The 18,769-nt window shown below is 42.8% G+C and overlaps 1 protein-coding gene and 1 long non-coding RNA gene across 3 annotated transcripts in view; one reads left to right on the forward strand and one right to left on the reverse strand.

Moving 5' to 3' along the window:
• Positions 1-602: 602 nt before the first annotated feature.
• Positions 603-7,191, reverse strand: LOC147582412 (uncharacterized). Its single transcript, XR_015249086.1, has 2 exons — positions 6,781-7,191; positions 603-1,247 (listed from the first exon to the last, which is right to left on the reverse strand). It is a non-coding gene; the product is annotated as an uncharacterized LOC147582412 (long non-coding RNA).
• A 117-nt stretch (positions 7,192-7,308) lies between these two features.
• SUCLG1 (succinate-CoA ligase GDP/ADP-forming subunit alpha) overlaps positions 7,309-18,769 on the forward strand; it is a 42,251-nt gene continuing 30,790 nt past the window's right edge. The window contains exons 1-2 of one of the 2 annotated variants that reach the window (XM_025931865.2): positions 7,309-7,430; positions 17,929-18,032. In XM_025931865.2, coding sequence (XP_025787650.1) covers positions 7,334-7,430; positions 17,929-18,032 — 201 coding nt within the window. In that variant the 5' untranslated portion in view covers positions 7,309-7,333. Of the gene's footprint in view, positions 7,431-7,624; positions 7,776-17,928; positions 18,033-18,769 lie in introns of those variants that run through there. The other variant, XM_086700735.1, reaches the window with a different exon arrangement.

An 18,769-nucleotide genomic window follows, 5' to 3' on the forward strand; every position in this document is an offset into this window, starting at 1 on the left:
TGAAAAAGGGGCTTTCATAGCCCCAGGCAATGAAAATGCTGAACACAGATGAGGGATGGGAGCCTGAGTTAGAGATGCCATCACTTGGTAGCTGTTGGAGTTGTTTTTTGTGGAGTGCTTTGTCTTCTAGGAACATGGGTCCCTCTCTTCCACCTTGGAGTCCTTTCTCAGGCCACAACCAGCGTCCTAAGATCCCTCTCCTTTCTTTTCCAGGGCCCCCAGGGCTTTTCTCTCTTTTTAGTACTAATTCCTGGGACTCTTCTTTGCCCCTCTACTAGACCGTAGGGTGGGAAACAACGTCACAATGTTTTCAGCTACATTCCAGAATCTCATGGAATCTGGTTCTGTCCTGGTATCCTGGATTTTCATCTGCTACAAAAAATTAAAAAGTACACACACACACACACACACACACACACACACACACACACGCACACAGAACTAGAAGATGTATTTGATGAAGAAGGAAAGTTATCTCAGAAGGATCAGAGGTGGGTGGAAAAACAGCTTTCCTGACTATAATTCCAGAAATTCTCAACATGAATCACTAATTTGTGTGAAGATATAGGTGATCTCTGTTAAAATGAACAAGAAACCTGTAATTTGAGAGACAGAAGCAAAGTCCTAGTGTATTTAATCCCTGAGAAACAGGACAATGTCTGCAGAAGTTCCTAGAGGTGGTGAGAAAATGGCGGGATCCAGCACAGGGCAGCATGAAAGCACTGGCTTTCTAGGGAAAAGGAAAGGAGTCAGTCTTCACAAGAAGGGGAATCTTAAGAGGGACACTCAAACCAAGCTGTCTTCTTTATGGTTTTGCTGAGGCCTGATTCTTGCTTTCTTATCAGACTTTCTCCCAGAAAGGGGCATCCGGTGGGTATTGTGATGCACTACCCAGATGCAGGCCGTATCTCCTTCAATGAAGGACATGTCGCCCTCCTACCTGGGAGTGCTATTGGTTGAGAGTCTTCTTCAGCTGTCTCTCAGCTCTCCCAACCCTTTCAGGAATTTTCTGAATGCAAACAGCTGCCTCAGCCACGATCCTACTCACACCTTGGTGACAATCCACGTGGGGTTATAGAAGCCTGACCATCTTGCCCGATTCAGGGCGATTCTGAAGGGCATTGGCCAAGACTCTGTTATTGGACCCTCCTGGACCTCTCCTTCCTTCCAACTTTGCTCTCTTCCCTTCCCTTCTGTAGGAGGTGGTCCCCAGCATACTCTTGCACAGGGTTTTCAGGGCACCAAATCTGCAACAGGGATCAAGTATGGGGAAAAGAAATTAGGTTTGGAAACCACTTCCTCTAAAGGAGAGATCGAAGCTCTTGACATTCTTGTGAGGATCTAACACAGATGAGACCTCCCCTTTGCAGGTGCTGAGTGGATAGATCATTCAAAGAACTGTAATAAGCTTTCAGGAGGACCCTGCAAGTGCATTTCAGAAAGTTCTTTGTCCTCAAGACAGCTAAGCTGGCTCTCCCCTATAAGGGGAGAGGGAAAGAGTCTGCCTCCGCTCAAATCAGCCAGTGGTGTTAGTTGGCTCTTAGAATTGTGCTGTGTGATTCTGCCTCTCTTTGAAGCTGCACTTGAGATGAAAATAATCCCCAGTCTTTGTGACTCATGTCTTGTAGTTTTCCAAAAGCTGGAGCTGTGTCTGAGGTCAAGTGTTTCTGATTTGTGTTGTGCCATCTTCCATAAAGTAGGGCGAAGGATGCAAGCTCCTATACTCTACATTTGTTTTATGAAGGAATTAGTCACACCTATAGTGGAGCCTGAGGGATTAGGCTGGCTCATCAGCCCCAGAGGCCCCAGCCTTTCTCGGCTCCAATAGGTTTCTCTTCGAGTGTGCTTGTGCCAGTGAAGATGAAGATTTTCTCCCTTTGGAAGGCTGGCAGTTTTGTTTTGTTTTGTTTTCTGCCCATAAAGAAGTTGGCAGAACTAGTCCAAGATGCAATGGACTGAATGTTTGTGCTCCCCCCCCACCCCCCCTTTCCATGTTGAGAGCTACTTCCCAATGTGATGGTATGAGGGGGTGGGGCCTTTGGGAGATGATCAGGTCATGAGGGTGGAACTCCATGAATGGGATCAGTGTGCTTATAAAAGGGAACTCAGAGCACTGTCTTGTCCTCTTTCTGCCATGTGAGGCTATAGAAGGGCCAGCCCAGAAGAGGACCCTCACCAGAACCTGACCATGCTGGCACCCTGATCTTGGATGTCCAGCCTCCAGAGCTGCGAGAAATAAATTTCTGTTGTTTATAAGCTACCCTGTCTGTGGTACTTTGTTACAGCACCTTGAGCTAAGGCACTAGACAAGGTTCTTTTTGTTCCATTTCCACATGGCAGTCAGACTGCCTAGGTGAATACACACAAAGCTTTGGGGCACCCAGATTGCAGCAGGGAGGTAATCTATAACATTAACTGATGCTTTTCCTTCCAGTAGCTCCTTCTTTGACCCTCTTCTCCTAAATATTTCTACTCCTTCCCCTTACCAATTCATTTCTGGCACTCTCAATTGCCCCCAGGAAAGGAATGTGTATCTCAAAGTCCCTGAGAATGGCAGAAGCAACTTAGATTTGGACCAAAAATGTGAGTTAATGTTTCCAAGACCAGAAAAGGATCCCAGGCTAGGAAACGAGCAGGGAGCCAGGAGAGCTTAGGCATTGATCCCCGCCCCCCCAAGTTCCCCTGCTTGAAGGTGGAGGGAGGTGAGTAGTCAAAAGAATCACCAAAATGAGTTAAGGGATACACGAAGCAGGGTGTATTTGTGTGTTCAGGTTGCCATAAAGAAATACTACAGACTGGGTGGCTTAAACAACAGAAATTTCTCATAGTTCTGGGGACTGAAAGTCCAAAATCAAGGTGTTGGCCACTTTGGCTCCTGGTGAAAGTTCTCTTGCTACTTTGCCAATGGCTGCCTTCTGGCTGTGTCCTCACATGGTGGAAAGAGGGAGCTCTCTTGTATTTCTTTTTTTTTTTAATGATTTTTTAAAATGTTTATTTATTTTTGAGAGAGAGATAGAGCATTAGTGGGACAGGAGCAGAGAAAGGGAAACACCAAAGCAGGCTCCAGGCTCTGAGCTGTCAGCACAGAGCCTGATGTGAGATTCGAACCCATGAACTGTGAGATCATAACCTGAGCCAAAGCTGGACGCTCAATCGATTGAGCCACCCAGGCACCCTTCTTGTATTTTTTTTTTATAAGAACACTAATAATATTGGTGTTTAACCCTAATTTACCTAATTTAACCCTAATTACTTCTTTACTCCAAATATAGCCATCAGGGGGGCTAGGACTTCAACATATGAATTTGGAGGGTGGGGAGACAATGTGGCCCCTAGCCCAGGAACTTGTTGTTCTCAAGAAAGAGACAGAGAAACAGAGAGAGACAGAGACAGATGAGAGAGAAAGCAAGCAGAATGGTTACAAGATTCTGCTAAATGGTGCATCTAGGCAAGCAGGGATGTTAGCTATGGTCCAGCACAGCACCAGAGGGGTTGAGTGGTTCTCATGCACCTAAGAAGAGCCCAGAAATAGCTGGTAGAGCCAGACCAAGAGGAGCATTGCAAGTAGGAGGAAGGGATGATACAGCACTAGCTGAGAATGAGATGGAAGGATGCACATGAGGGGCTGCCTGTACGGACAGAGGACCAAATGCTTCTTCTGCCTCATCCAACTCACCCCAACATTCCACCAGAAATTTAGACAAAACTCTGGTGAAAGAAGATAGATTTGAAATCCTGGAAGAATGGGGGCTCATATTAAAATCAAGGTAAAATACAGAACTAGAACTCCTCTTCTATATATTAAAAAAAAACAAACAAACCCGTATTTCCTTTATCAGTTAGAGAATCCACCAGAGTCTTGGTCAGATTCCCTTTTTTGGTCTGATTGGGATATACAGATCAGTGACAACAGCTGATTTATTTCCTTAAAAATAATGCAAATGAGACTTTGTTCCAATAGTTTGAACCTCATTACTTAGCTCAGACCTGTCAAGATTCTTGGTTGCGAGATTCTTGGTTCTTCAGAATAAATTAAGCAGAAAAAGACACGGCCATGGGACTGCCAGCATGGATAGTAGTCACCTTGACTGCTTGTCTTCTGACTCCCCCACCAGTCCTGTTTTGGCCCTTTTTCTTCCCACATTAGTGGCAACACAGAAGGGTGATGTGGGGGGTAGGAGAATGGATACATATGTATGCTTGTATGTGTGCAAAGTAGATCTGGAAGTCTACACAAGAAATTGGATAATATTGATTTAACCTGGGAGAACTGGGTAGTGGGGAAACAGAAGAAAGATTTCTCACTATATAATTTTTTTGTAACTTTTGGATTTTTATTCGTGGGGAAAATAGACTTAATTAAAAAAAATTAATAATTCTAAGTCCCATTAAATCCAATTCAAAAATGTAAATCTTATGCCTAATTCAAAGCTCCTTACCCCCTCCAATGTCTGGTGCGATCTATGGCTCCACAACCTGCAGCTGGGAAGGAGTCAAGGTCTGTTTACTCCTCCTTCTTTTACTCCTTCTCCTCTTTCCTTGCTTTTGGCTCCTGCAGGGGTGGGGTGAGGTTTGGATAAAATCTCTTAAATGGGGTGATCTGAGGTTCTCTCTGGTCTTTATGCTCTGGAATGCTGTGGGTTTCTCCGTAGCTCCTCTCCTCCCACCCTGCCTAGGGAACCCCATCTGCACAGTATCCTGATGAGTTATATGCTCTTTGGCTGACCTCCTGTAAACCTCTCCCCTACACTGTCCCCCTCCTGCCCCTGGGGAGGGGGGGGAATCTTCCATGGTTTTTTATGCTATGGTTCCTTGTCCCAGCAGGAGATCCTTAGGGGGAAGCTCAGCTTTCTTTCCTGGCATCAATTTCACCCATGGGATTATTACACATCTTGCCATACCAAACAATGCCCTGCCTACAAGTGAAGGGTTGTTCTAGACAGCCTCCTGCCTGGAGTTCTCCAGACAGGAAGCAGATATTAGGCTTTATGTTTAGGTCTGACATCCAAACTCAAGTTTTCCTGAATGTTCTTTGACTAGATCTACTTTAGGACACTGGGGTAGGTTCATGAACTTCTGCAGTTCTGCAAGGATTTAGCCTTGATTTAGTGCCAGTCCTTTTAGTAAGGAGCCCTTTGCCACGAACTTGTCTGGTGGGGTGAGAGGAAAGGGGAACCTCAGGGGACAACTCATGACTCAGAATTCCCTCATTCAATGAATTCCAGTCTTTTGCTTATTTGAGTTGCTAGGGTGTGAGTGGGAGAATCCAAAAACAATTCTGTCCTACTCTTATTACAATCTTGAGGGAGGTATCTCCTAGGCTTCCCTCCTTAGAACGTGGAGTTACTTATGGCCTTTTGCCCTCATCTTTGGGGCTTTAGCCAAAGTTTGGACACACATGGAAATGTCCTATTCCACATCTGGTGGAACTTCAAAACATCATCCTGCCATGTGAAGATGAAAGTTCTTATCTTTAATGATAATAACTACCATTTACTGAATGTTTATAAGGTACAAAGAGCATTAACTGCTCACAACACTATTATGAGACAGGGATTTTCATACTCATCTCAGTGAGAAAAACCAGAGGTCACACAGCCCACAACAGTATGGGAATTTGAATCCAGATCTGTCTGACTCCAAAACCAATCTGCATATAAAAATAGGTAGTATAGTTAGTGCCTACTGCAACTGTCTCCTATCAATGAGCTATAGAATTGGGGCAGAGGTGTAGTTATTCTGAATGACTGAAACACCATCAAACTTTGTGTGTGGATTCAATAAATAAATGTATATGCTATTTCTTATCTGTCAATTCAAGAAATAATGCTCAACAAATAATGAGTTCTCTTTTTGTGCCAGCCATTGTTCTAGATGCTGAGGATACATCAGTGTACAAAACAAGCTAAAATCCGTGTCTTGTGGGAATAAAAATTCATTACAATCATACCAGAATTCTATTTCTTGTCATCATGCATTTTACCAATTAAATAAAACTAAAAACATAACTATCATCATGTAAATGTTTAGGAAGAACTTTGCTCTTGAAAATGAGTCTTCATACTGGACCTATTTGGAAACCACTGTTTATTTTATTTCATTTGATGGGCAGGTGGATAGGGGTAGAGGGAGAGAGAGAATCTTAAGCAGACTCCACGCTCAGTGCGGAGCCAGAGTGGGGCTTGACCTCATGACCCTGGGATCATGACCTAAGTCAAAATCAAGAGTCCTTGGCTCAATCTGGGTGGGGTGAGCCACCCAGGCACCCCACCACTGATACTATTTAAATACATGATCGCAACAACATAATACATTAGATAAGGGAGGGATTTGTGAGTAGACAAGTCCAACCCAGGACTGACAATATCTGGATCATAGAAGAAATATTGGGAAATCTCTGTTGGGTAATCCTACTCATACATCACATAGCTCAGTGTAAATTGTAATTACTACGTCAGTAAATTATCATAATTCTATTGATGAGAATGACAAGGAACCTCAGATCATGTTTGGAAGCAGGGAGAGAGATTACTTTATCTGTTTACTCTTTGACTCCTGGACTCTGAGTTTCCTTCTAAACCACTTACAGGAATGACCGGTTTGTTTAAAAAGGAGCAGTCACATTTGATCTATAACTTCAATGTTCCAGGATCCCCAGGGAAGGGGATTCACTTAGTGCTAGTCAAAAGCTGTATGATAGCTTGTTTGACCAAAAGATCCATATTCCAAGAAATTAAGTGTCAGTAAGGTAGTTTTTGGTCTTTCTCGTCATTTCCTTACCTTCACTGGACAATAGCATGAACTCACATTGTTACCATCGGTAATTCTTCCAGGTCCTCACAAGGGTATGTGGTGAGGAATAATATTGACCTCTCCGTATGCCAGCCGAGATAAATGAAGGTCCAGATTGGTTTAAGGATACGGAAAGTTCTGCACTGCTCTTCGCACTTCATTCCTCTTGCCACCCCATCTCCTGGGTCTGAGTATCCCCTTTCCCGCTCGCTTCCCCTCCCGCACGGCTCCACCTAAACCACAAAGTCGAGGCCACCAAACTACATTTCCCACAATGCTATGCGCCGACCCGCCTCGCGTGAGGTTTTTCCTAAGCTGCCGTTGTAAATAATGTTGAATTAAAGCCACATTTCCGGGGAGCAGCCGAGTTAATGTCCTCTTCTCCGTTAAGAGACCTCTTTTCCCTTCTACTTACTGTGTCCAATGTTTGGCGAAGTCTCTGCGGCGGAATATTCATTTAGGCGACTGCCATGGCCACCCATTTCCTCTTCGAGCCTCGGCCCTTACCAGGTCCCCGGGGGCCTGGGAGTGTCATTGGTGGATGACCGCAGCTCTTGCCGCTGCCGCTGTCACTGCGACCATGGCCTCTGGCAGCAGCTGCCTGGCAGCCGCCCGCCTCCTGTCGCGCTCCTTCCTTCGTGAGTCCAGCCGAGACTCTCTCCTCCAGGTCTCCGAGAGTTCCTGGCCTCGCCAGGCCCAACGTCCCGGCCCAGGCCGTGGCTGGGCCCTCCGGGGCCGGACCTCAGCGGGGGCCTGGGAGACGCGAGAGTGCGGCCCCACGTTGGGGACCTCCTGGGGCGGAAGGAGCTTTGCTGGAGCTTTGTGGGGTGGGGGGCGTGACTTGGGCTGCTGGCCTAAGTAGGGTGGCCGAACCCGGATTCGGGTCTGGGAGCCCTGCAGACCTGGGGGCATGCTCTAGCGCCCGCGATGATGAATGGCCGGATGGGGGCGGCATCTAGACTGCCCCTATTTGGGAGTGAGAGGTGAGGTGGTCCAGGATGAACTCAGCTGGGAGAGTTGAGCGTCTAGATTGAGAGATGGGGGAAGAATGTCTCAGTAGCAAACTGGGGAGAGGGAGTAAGGCTGCCGCTTGTTTTTGGTTTTGTTTTTGTTTTTTCCCTGTAGATTGTAGACTTAGCAGAAAGCTGGGTTCTGCACCCCAGAGTCAGCATAGCCCAGAAAACTCCTAGAAGTTTAGGTTTGGCTGGTACCTTAACCAACTATTTGCAGTGTCTCCACCAGGCGGTGTGGACTCCTCGGTTCCTGAAAATTTAATACCCAAGGTTGCTGCTAGTCTTTGAGTAATGCTGACTATTGAAAATTCTTGCTGTGTTCAAAGTCTCTGTGTTAGGTTGACTGTATAGGAAGAGACTTTGAAATTAACCATATCACATTTGAAGTCTGGTTAGTCCCTTACAGTCTGTGTAGTAACCCTAGGCACTTTTCTGAATCTGCTTCTCAATTTCTGTTTCCAATCCCATGAAAATGATATTTTAATGAATGTGAGACATCATCACTTGTATGGGGCACCATTATTTTGTCTACTACTAACAGTAGAAAATGATTGCCAATTAAAATTGTGCCATGCCATTATGAGTTGTCAGATGCATCCAGATTTAAGACATCTTGAAAAGTGAAAAAATGTGCATCCTGGAAATGATGAAGTACAGGATAATCAGGGCTCACTGTGCAGAATTATTGAAACAATTTATATAAGGTACCCGGGATGTAATACACACTCAGTGATAGTTTTATTCTTCCTTTCTTACACTTCCCTCCTAATTCGGCTTGTACTGAGTATTGGACAAGACTTAATTCATTTCTTGAGAAGATTACATTCCAAAAGTGTGGGAGGATGAGTATGCACTTAATAGCTACACTTCCTTAACCAGACCACATCTGGTAGGACAAACATCTGGCTAGATAACTTTGGCAAGTAGGAAAAAGTTGGGTTTATTTGGGAAAGTTTTCTGGAGATTCTTGTGTATAATTTAAAGGACAGTTGAATGTATTGTAAGCAGAAGAGAAAAAGGGATTAATTATAGCCATGTCATTCTCACCTGGGGTCCTGCTCCTCTGAGTTTCTGAAAAATCCTAGCCTCAGGTAGGTCTGCTGTCTTAGTAGAAGGAGAGTCTTAGGAGAAGTGTCTAAAGAATCAGGATCTTTGGGGCGCCTGGGTGGCGCAGTCGGTTAAGCGTCCGACTTCAGCCAGGTCACGATCTCGCGGTCCGTGAGTTCGAGCCCCGCGTCAGGCTCTGGGCTGATGGCTCAGAGCCTGGAGCCTGTTTCCGATTCTGTGTCTCCCTCTCTCTCTGCCCCTCCCCCGTTCATGCTCTGTCTCTCTCTGTCCCAAAAATAAATAAACGTGGAAAAAAAAATTAAAAAAAAAAAAAAAAAAGAATCAGGATCTTTAATCCACGCTTACCAATATTTAGTAACCCTTTGCTCACAAAACTGGGAGTTCTTTTTTCCTACACAGGGCCTTAAAAAACCATCAAGTGTAGTTTTCTGTTGCTCAAATGGACTTCATTTATCCTAGTCATGTGATCAATCTGTTATTAAGAATCTGAGAGTCTGAGATCTAAACTAATTTATCTCCTATATTAGAGGGGTTACAGACTATAGTGTTTAGTGCAGAAATCCCTCTAAATTCTCCAAATCTACTCAGGCCACGTTTTTAAACCCATTTCCACTTTCACTAGTAAAACAGCAGCCACAACAGTTCCACCTAGCAAACTTTTTTTTTTAGCGTGGTCACAACTTATTTATGCTCTGAGGTTAGTAATAGAACTAGAGATGCTAGAGAATTTTGTTTCCTCTGTCCTCTTAAGTTTCAGTAGCAACTGAAGGGTACATTTGTGCTGAAGGTCACAAGTGTTGCAATATTGATTTGCTTTAGGAAAAAAACAAAAAAAAAAAACCCAACTCAAACACTTTGTAGGTGTCTTCCAGAGCCCTGTTGGAATGTTTAGAAATTTTTGAGCCCAAACAACCCAAAGAACAAAGCAAGAACAAACCAGTTTTATAGTTTATGAAAAAAGGGAAAGAATCCAGTTGAAGTGAGGAAAGAAAATACAATGAAAAATAAGGAAGGTTTCTTCCATGAACCAGTTTAATGATTTTATAAGCACATTTGAAGTTGAGTTAGTAAAGTGTTTCAAGAAACACAAAGCTATGCAAGGTCATTTTATTTTTATTTTTATTAACGTTTATTTATTTTTGAGACAGAGAGAGACAGAGCTTGAATGGGGGAGGGTCAGAGAGAGAGGGAGACACAGAATCCGAAACAGGCTCCAGGCTCTGAGCGGTCAGCACAGAGCCCGACGCGGGGCTCAGAGTCACGGACCGCGAGATAATGACCTGAACCAAAGTCGGACGCTTAACCAACTGAGCCGCCCAGGGGCTCCTGCAAGGTCATTTTAAACACAAGCCAGGGATTCCTGTAGGTTGGGTCTTGTAGAATAAATAGGGAACAGGAGGCAGTATTTTTAGCCCCTGAATTATGGTATTTTAATGCCAGAAAGTGAACTTTACAATCCAACTGGTGTCATGTCTTTATTTGGCAAATGAGGAAATAAACTCAGAAAGTTTCCTGGCCAATATCAGAATGGATGTTAGAACTCAGGTTTTCTGACTCTGTAGTATTCTTTTTACTAGTACATGCTTTGTGACACTATAGTTCCCTTCTGAAGCTGTGGTCTGTGGTGTTCTTTTTTTCTTTTCTTCTTGTTCTTTCTTTCTTTCTTTTCTTTCTTTCTTTCTTTCTTTCTTTCTTTCTTTCTTTCTTTCTTTCTTTCTTTCTTTTCTTTCTTTCACTCAAGCTGGGGAGAGGGGCAGAGAGAAAGAATCTTAAGCAGTCTCCATGCCCAATGCCAGTGCCTGATGCAGGGCTCGATCCCATAACCCTGGGATCATGACCTGAGCTGAAACCACGAGTCGGATGTTCAACCAACTGAGCCACTCAGGCACCCCTCTTTTTCTTTTTAATTTTCATTCTTTTTTCATTTTTGGCAGCCTTGTTGTTTTGTTGAGGTGACTACCCTGCTCAAAGATGCCACCTGCCTTTTTCATGTGTTTGCCAAGTTGTGTAAGCTGATTTTGGAATCAGGCAAATATTCAGAAGTGTAGTTGGGGAAAGGGGACCCTCAGCAGTGATGTTTCTGATATTAGTATCTGTTGCCATTGCATCTGAGAAGCAAATCTCTATTTGAGAAATATGAAATGGTCTTCATCTAAATGTACCAGCGTAGCCATGAGGAAGTAATGTGATTTTCTGACCTCAAATTCATTTTTCCACAGAAGCATAATTGGGGATGTTCAAAATAATTTCCATAAGTATAGGAAAACAGTCTCGTTTTACCAAAGGACAGGAGTGTTGTTGCTATAGCCCCCCCCCTTTTATTACATTATAATATTTCTAAAATTGAGATGTGTCTTATAATTGAGCATATCTACAATAAATTGGCAGCATTTTTTCTCTCTTATTAGTCCTTAATAGTACTTCAGTAGTATTTTAGATTTGATGAAATATGGCACTTTTGGCCAGCTAAGCTTCATTTGTAAGTAAATATTAAATGAATATGTAATTTCGCATTTGAGTAGTGGATTGTTTGGGGTTTGGGAGTTAGCAGCTGCCGAGTTACTCTGCTATAAAGTTCTATAGGCAGGGACCACGATAGTGTATATATTTTATACATATATATAATATGCCATTGGTAAATATCCATTTATTAAATTCATAAGTGCATGCATGAATAAATGAGTAACAAGGAACCCAGTTTGTGAGGTAATTTGGAAGAGGAGTATTTTCATGAACAGAGACTCTGATTATTGGTTAGGAGCATGGGAGTGGTCAAAAAAGGCTATGGTTTGAGTCCCATCTGGGCAGGCGCTCTCTGGCCATAGGTTCATCATGCATCCCACAGCCATTTCATAAATGATGTGGTTGCTCTCTTTGGGGAAGAGGACTCAGCATGTGACTAACTGGATGATACAAATTTATCACCCTTGTTGAAGGCACATCCCTCTCATTACTCAGCCCCTTTCCTCCATAGCTTTTGTTACAGTGCAACTCGTGTAGTTTTGTGTTTCTTTGTTTAATATTTAGCTGTCTTACAGGGTAGGACTCTTCTTGTGGGTAGGACCCGAGCCCATCTTGTTGGCTTCTGAATCCCTAGTACCTGGCAGATAGCTTGGCACAAAGAACACCTCAGAGCAGTGTGGTCTTCTCATTCTGCATTGATAATCATAATGATATAGATAGCGAAGAGTGAAATAGCACTTGCTGTACCCTAGGCATCATTCTATGTGCTCTTTATATTATGAACTCATTTAATTCTCATATTGCCTATGAGGCACATAATATTACTATCCCCATTTTTCTCACAGTGAGGCTGCACCTTTAAAAATGTTTCATAGGGTAAAAAGTTACAAGTGTATGTGTATATACTACATAATATTTGTAGACATGGATTAGTATATTTACAGATAAACATATATAGGATATGCATGAGGACATATATGAAACATTTCTCATTGGACTTATCTTAAAATATGAATTATATGACTTACCTTTGTGTTCATGTAGGATGTTAACCCAGTTTGGGGAGCATACCGGCCACTTTGCTACCCAGTTTACAAGCATCATCTGATAACAACATCACAGAATCCTTGTGGGCAGCTGTTATTCCATTTACAGTTGGGAAGACTGAGGTTAAGGGAGATCAAAAGATCTGTCCCAGGTCAGTGGCTGGTGATCAGCAGAGCATGAACTCAAGCCTAGGCCTTTCTGTTTCCTTAGAGCCCTTTTCAGACACTCCTGGGATGCAGTCCCAAGGTTAGGCTGCCCGATTTCTAAGAACCTGGAGAGAAGGCATCACCACCACGTTCCCTGGAGATGGCCCAAGGTGTGGCAGCTGCAGCCTTCACCATTGGGAAATTCTTCCTGGTGGCGAACCTCAGGCCTTCCTGCTGCCCTAATATGTAATTTAAATCACTCATTTTCTCTTTCTTTCTTTCTTTCTTTCTTTCTTTCTTTCTTTCTTTCTTTCTTTCTTTCTTTCGGTAATGTTTATTTATTTATTTTGAGAGAGAGAGAGAGACTGTGCGTAGGTGTGCACATGTAAGCATGGGAGGGACAGAGGGAATCCCAAGAAGATTCTGTGGTGTCAGTGCAGAGCCCGGCCTGGGGCTTAATCTCATGAACCATGAGATCATGACCTGAGCTGAAATCAAGATCCAGACCCTCAACTGACTGAGCAACCCAGGTGCTCCTAAAATGCTCATTTTCTTAACATTAGTTAAGTTAGGTAGCTCATCATCTGTTGGTATACCATTTGTCTGTCTTTAGTTGTGTTTCTTGTTCATGGCCATTATCCATTTTTCTGTTAGGCTTTGGTCTCTACCTTGTTGGTGCTTCATGTTGCTAAAGTTAATTCCTTGTCGTTAATGTGTTATGAAAACACTTCCTGGTCTGTCACTGCCTTATCTCTGCTTATGGTATGTTTTGCTTTAAGCTCTTTGTTTTTTCCTGTTGTGAAATAGTCTATTTACATCACATTACTGCATCTGGATTCTATTTGCTTTAATAAAAAAAAAAAAAAGGTTAGTATGGAATTTGTACTAGATTAAGATAAAAGCTTTGGGGACTGCTAGCAGCATTTAGGGCTGGACGTCTGTGCAATATTTAGAAGAATTTTAGGGAAACCTGTGATCTTTGCATGTACAAAAATGGATGTAGGTTTTTCTCCCCTTCTTTCCTGTTAAGTAGGAAAAATGAGATGGAACTTGTGACATTTAGCTTGATAGAGGTGTGTTTTTTATAGACCCTGTCTCTTGTCCTGAAATTCAGTGAACATATGTTGTACCACGACTCTGTAAGGCACTTTACCATATGGGAGACACTATGATATACAAGACACGGGCCTTATAGTCATGGCATTTACATTTAGAAGTTCCAAAGTATTTAGATGGTACTTGAAATAATCTTGAACTAAATTTAACCTTAAATAATTTTTCTGAGAAATAAGGCAGTAAACAAAGTAGCAGATTGTGTGCACCCATTTGTACATAGTGTGTGGCATAAGTATTATATACCACATAAAAGTGTTTGCAGGTTCCATTCTTCTTAATCTCAGATCCCCTAAACACGCCCCATTATATTCACAAGTCATGAATGTCATGTGAAGACTTAAGGATTCCTCACTGTCCAATGTTTTATTTAAATGTGAACTTACATGAATTAATGCAAGTGAAATTCTCAGGGAGTTGAGTACCATTGACTCTCTTAATTGAAAGGTGAAAGGTATTTGCAAGATGGTGGGACCACTCGTGTATGCCTTGTGTTCTTGATTTAACCTTACGAAATCACTTTCTCTAGTTACTTGGTAGTTTTATAGAGGTCAGGTTCGCATTTAAAACCAAAATGTGACTGAGCATCTTTTAGTGGTGGATGGACAATTGAAGATCCGTGCTGTAAACCACTTTGCTTTCTTCAGCAGAAGTAGAATAGACTATTTTTCATTACTTTGGGCGTTTGATTGATGGTTTGAGTGGAGAGGTAATCAAGTAGGGAAAGAACATGCATAGAGCTGGTCTGACAGATTTAATGTTTACAGCAGCTAGTCGCTTGCTCTCTGCCAGGCCAAATGAAAGAGATCGCTGGGATTGTGGGAAGGAAGGGGAAGAGGTGCAGGAGTGGGGATGAGGAGAGGCTGCTTTCTTGGGGAGCCTCCAGCCTGCGATTCTGGGCCATGATATTATAAAGTAGGAAAGGATGAGGAAAAGAATGATAGAAGTAAGAATTCGGTGAGTTTTGCTTGGAATATAAGCATATTTTGCATTATTTCCATCCTGAAGCTGTAGAGGAGGCACAGATGAAGGTGAGGAGAACTATGAAGTACAGTCAGCCTCTGTACTTAGGTCCTCCTCACAGCCATGGTATCTGGGAGAATGTGTTTGGTGTAAAAGGCCAGAGATAGGGCAGGCTCCTCTGGGGTGGGGTGAGTTTCTGGGATTAAAAGAGCATATTTGGTGATTATGAAGTACCACTATCATGGCTTGCTGGGGCGCCTCAGGTTTTCCTTTGAGTTTCAGAGACTGTTTTGATTGCTAGCATCTCTCATTCAGTTGACCTACATGTCCTGGAGCAGTATTTTGGAAAAAGAGGCATATAGTAGTCAGTGGTTCCTTATCTGGGATCTCCTGTGACATGTTGATCTTTACTATGCAGGTGCACGTGTCTGGTTAGATGATCTGAGGCCAAGGGGTTGCATGGGCTAGAATTAGGGCAGATGTGAAGAGAGTTTTTAGTTGCGGAGAGATTACAGCCATTGCCGGGAACCATACAACCCTCTACTTCTTTAGGAGGCTGGAAGTCAATAAAGTAGCAGGGATTTTAGGTGTGAACTGCTGGTAGTCTGGGGCTCATTTTGGAGGTAGCCCTAGTGAGGAATCCATCCCTTAACCCTATCCTCTCTGACCTCCCGGCCCCAAACCCTCCCCTACCCCCCAATATACACAGACTGAGTTGGGACAGGAGAGTTTATCTACCCCAGATGTCCAAGGCCTATTCCTACCACAGTACTTTTCAACTGTACTTCTGGCCCGCTTTATGTCAGTTCAGGTGAATTGTGGGTCTCTTGAGGGCTGAGACTCTTATTCAACACTTTATCCTTGATACTTGGTATTGTGGCTTGGCATAGGTGATCCACAGTGTTGACTGAATAAATGAATGATGACAACTCCAGGAACTAGGGTATGTGCTTGATTATTCTAGCATCCTCATTTCAGTACCGCTGACACCTTGTCTGGCATCATGTAGGTTTCTTGTTAGGGCAAAATATCGGGAATTTCTTGTGTTCAAACATATATTTTAGATTTGGCTCAAAGGTCATGATAGTCTATTATAGCTTAGCTGTAGTTACATCTATATGAGCGTGGGCTCATACAGTAGATGAGAGATCCCATGCATACGTGCACACACATGCCCACACATATGCATGGCAGATCTCCCAAGATCGACTTCACCAGAGGTTTAGAATGTCGAGGTCAACTGCACAGGCTGAGCAATACCAAAGGGCTAGGAAACTGTAAGGTCAGCTGCTCTTCATCACACTTTCTGATGCAGTTTTTGTGGGCACCAGAGATCTTGGGTTGTGAAGTCTTAAGCTCCATAAATCTAGGAGGTCTGGAGTAGAAGAAGAAGAAGATAGTGATCTTAGTTGTTCTGCTCTTGAGCCCATGCTTTATGGATGTAGGCAGACCTGTCTTTTCTTGGGGTGATAGGGCCACTCCTGCTCCTGTGGATGGAGAGGTGAACTGTCTGATTTCTCCTTTCTTAAGAGTGAGTATAAGAATTCTTGTGGAGGGCCCAGCTTTACCTTCAAAAAGCAAGTATTGCCTTTTAGCAAGTATGCACTCCAGATACCCTGATCTTATAATTTGATCTTGTGATCGAATCTGTTATCCTGTCTGAAAATTCCTGATGGTGGACCATGTATTAAAGATTCCAGGAATAGAAAGGACTGGTGAAGCAGATTCTGTCAGGAATAGCAGTGGGAATACTTCCACAAGTATAGTGGTTGTGGGTCTCCAGCTGTGAGAATGGAGCCATTGGCAAGAATGGGTCTTAAGTGACAGCACTGGCTAGGGTGAGCCCTGAGGCTGCAAATTCCCTTTGTAGGGTCTGCTGTCCTAGGTTCAGGTGCTTGGCTGTGCCCACTGTGGCAGGACTTGACCCTCAGTGCCCCCTAATGGTCCCTCGTTCAGCATACTCCAGTTCAAAAATGCAGCTCTCTGTTACCCAGCAGATCTATGTGCACATAGAACACTCCTCTCCCAGTTGAGAAGGGTGAATCTTGGCCTGTCTCTTCCCTAGAGGTACAAGGGATTCCGAAATTCAAAGTTGTTAGAAACTGAGGTATGCACAGGAGTTGAAGACTGCTCAAGAGATACCCAAAGGGCCAGATACAGATCAGTTATGGAACCTAAGGTCTGAGGATTTAGGAGGGCAAGAGGCAGCGATTCAAAACAGAAAGCATGGAGTAGACTCTGGACAAATATGTCATAAGATGTTCTTTTCTAGAGTTAGCTTCTATGGGTTAATTCAATGGTAAGAGGATGGCCTGACACTTCAAAAGGGCCAGGGATGGGCCACAGAGACAGCAAGTTGGGGCTATAATGAAGGTTTTAAAGTAGAGAGTAGCCCACACTTTTATTTCATCAGTGCTTTACTTTCTACTGACTTGTGAAATACGGGAGCTGGTATTAGTAACTAAAGAGATTTATCAGTTTTCATGGAGGTAGTTTGCTGAAAATAACTTAGGTATTTTTTAAATGTTCTTCTCTCATCTGCTTATTTATTTCATTTTCTCTATTTCTTCTATATGTAAGGTCTGGTGTCTTACATCAGAAGATATCAAATTGAGTAACCTTGGGTTGTGTATTAGACAAGTTTTATCTCTGACTTAATATTGAATGTTAACATTTAATGTTAATATTTAATGTTATTTTGGGGAATGACTTGCAGAGTAGTTCTTACAAGCTCTCCTAACAAAGTGTGCCTCTTCACTTACCTGTTATTTATAGATGTTGGGCTTTAACAGATTGGGTAAGGAAGGGGCGTCTGCCTGGCTTAGTCGGAGGAGCATGTGACTCTTGATCTCGGGGTTGTGAGTTTGAGCCTCACACTGGGTGTAGAGATTACTAAAAAAATAAGGAAACTTAAAAAAAAAAAAAAAAGGTTGAGTAAAATGGGCAAAGCATGTGGCTGTTTAGCAAACATTATTAGTACAAATGATACCTGGTCCCTGAGTTTAATTTGAGCCATTTGTCTTTGGGGAATGAAAATTCTAGACTTAAGCCTTTCTTTATACATTTAGAAAAGGATACAAGATTGTGGTTCTTGGTAGAGGGGATACTGGAGAAGAGAACAGTGTCCTTTTTTGTTTCTCTATTTCTGTAGTCTTTGTGTGTCACTTAAAGTTTCCATGATCACAAGATAGCCCCTGTATTAGAGGGTTTGGGGTGGTTGTGTTTTTTTGTTTGTTTTTTTTTTGTGTGTGTGTCACTAAGTTCAATTCATGGTCTAATAGTTTGGAGAAATTATAATGTGTCATATTTTCTTTACTTTTCAGGGCAACAGAATGGAATTCGGCATTGTTCCTATATAGCTTCCCGGAAACATCTCTACGTTGATAAAAATACGAAGGTTATTTGCCAGGGTTTCACTGGTAAGCAGGTACGTGTCAAGATGTTTTATGAAGATGCATACTACATATACAAAAACATTTTAAACTCTTTTCTATGTTTTAATATCACAAAAGTTATAATATATGATTGTTGCAGAAAAGCATACAGTACAGCGATGGAATTCTATCTTGGTGTTGGTGGTGGGGGGCGGTGGGGCTGGGTACTATAGTCAGCCTATAAGATGAAAACTCTGTTTAAACTTACCTTGAGAGTCCCTCCCCAGGAGCACATGATGTTAGAAACCCACATAATCTCTTTCAGCCAGTTTAATACCACTGGTTTTCCCCCAGCACTGGAATAGATTACTGTTTCTTCAATTGACTACTAGGTAAAGTAGATGGCGTGTGTTTAGGCCTTTTGCAAAAAACATGCACAGTTAAACACAGATCAGTGTGGGGAAATGCTTATGCCCAGAGAGGCTCCTGGGAACTGAGATACGCGGAAGAATCAGCACACCTACTTTTCTCATTTTGGACTCTCTCTTGGCAAATGGTCTTCAAGGGGGCTAGCAGGCAAAATTGCCTGAAGTGTTTTAATTTGTTCTCATTCACTTATATTCATTGTCTGTCCCTACCCCTGCTTACATCCTAGAATTTGCAAAAGTTTTAAATATATGTGCAATGTGATTCCACAATAAGATGCAACATAAGAATCTCCTTTCCTGCCTTCCTATCATTCTACGCTATAATGCATATTCTACATTTATATGTCTATAAAGTAGATTCA

Source organism: Puma concolor, chromosome A3 (assembly GCF_028749965.1).
Source record: "Puma concolor isolate L17-30 chromosome A3, mPumCon1.1.hap2, whole genome shotgun sequence".
Taxonomy (NCBI): Eukaryota; Metazoa; Chordata; class Mammalia; order Carnivora; family Felidae; genus Puma; species Puma concolor.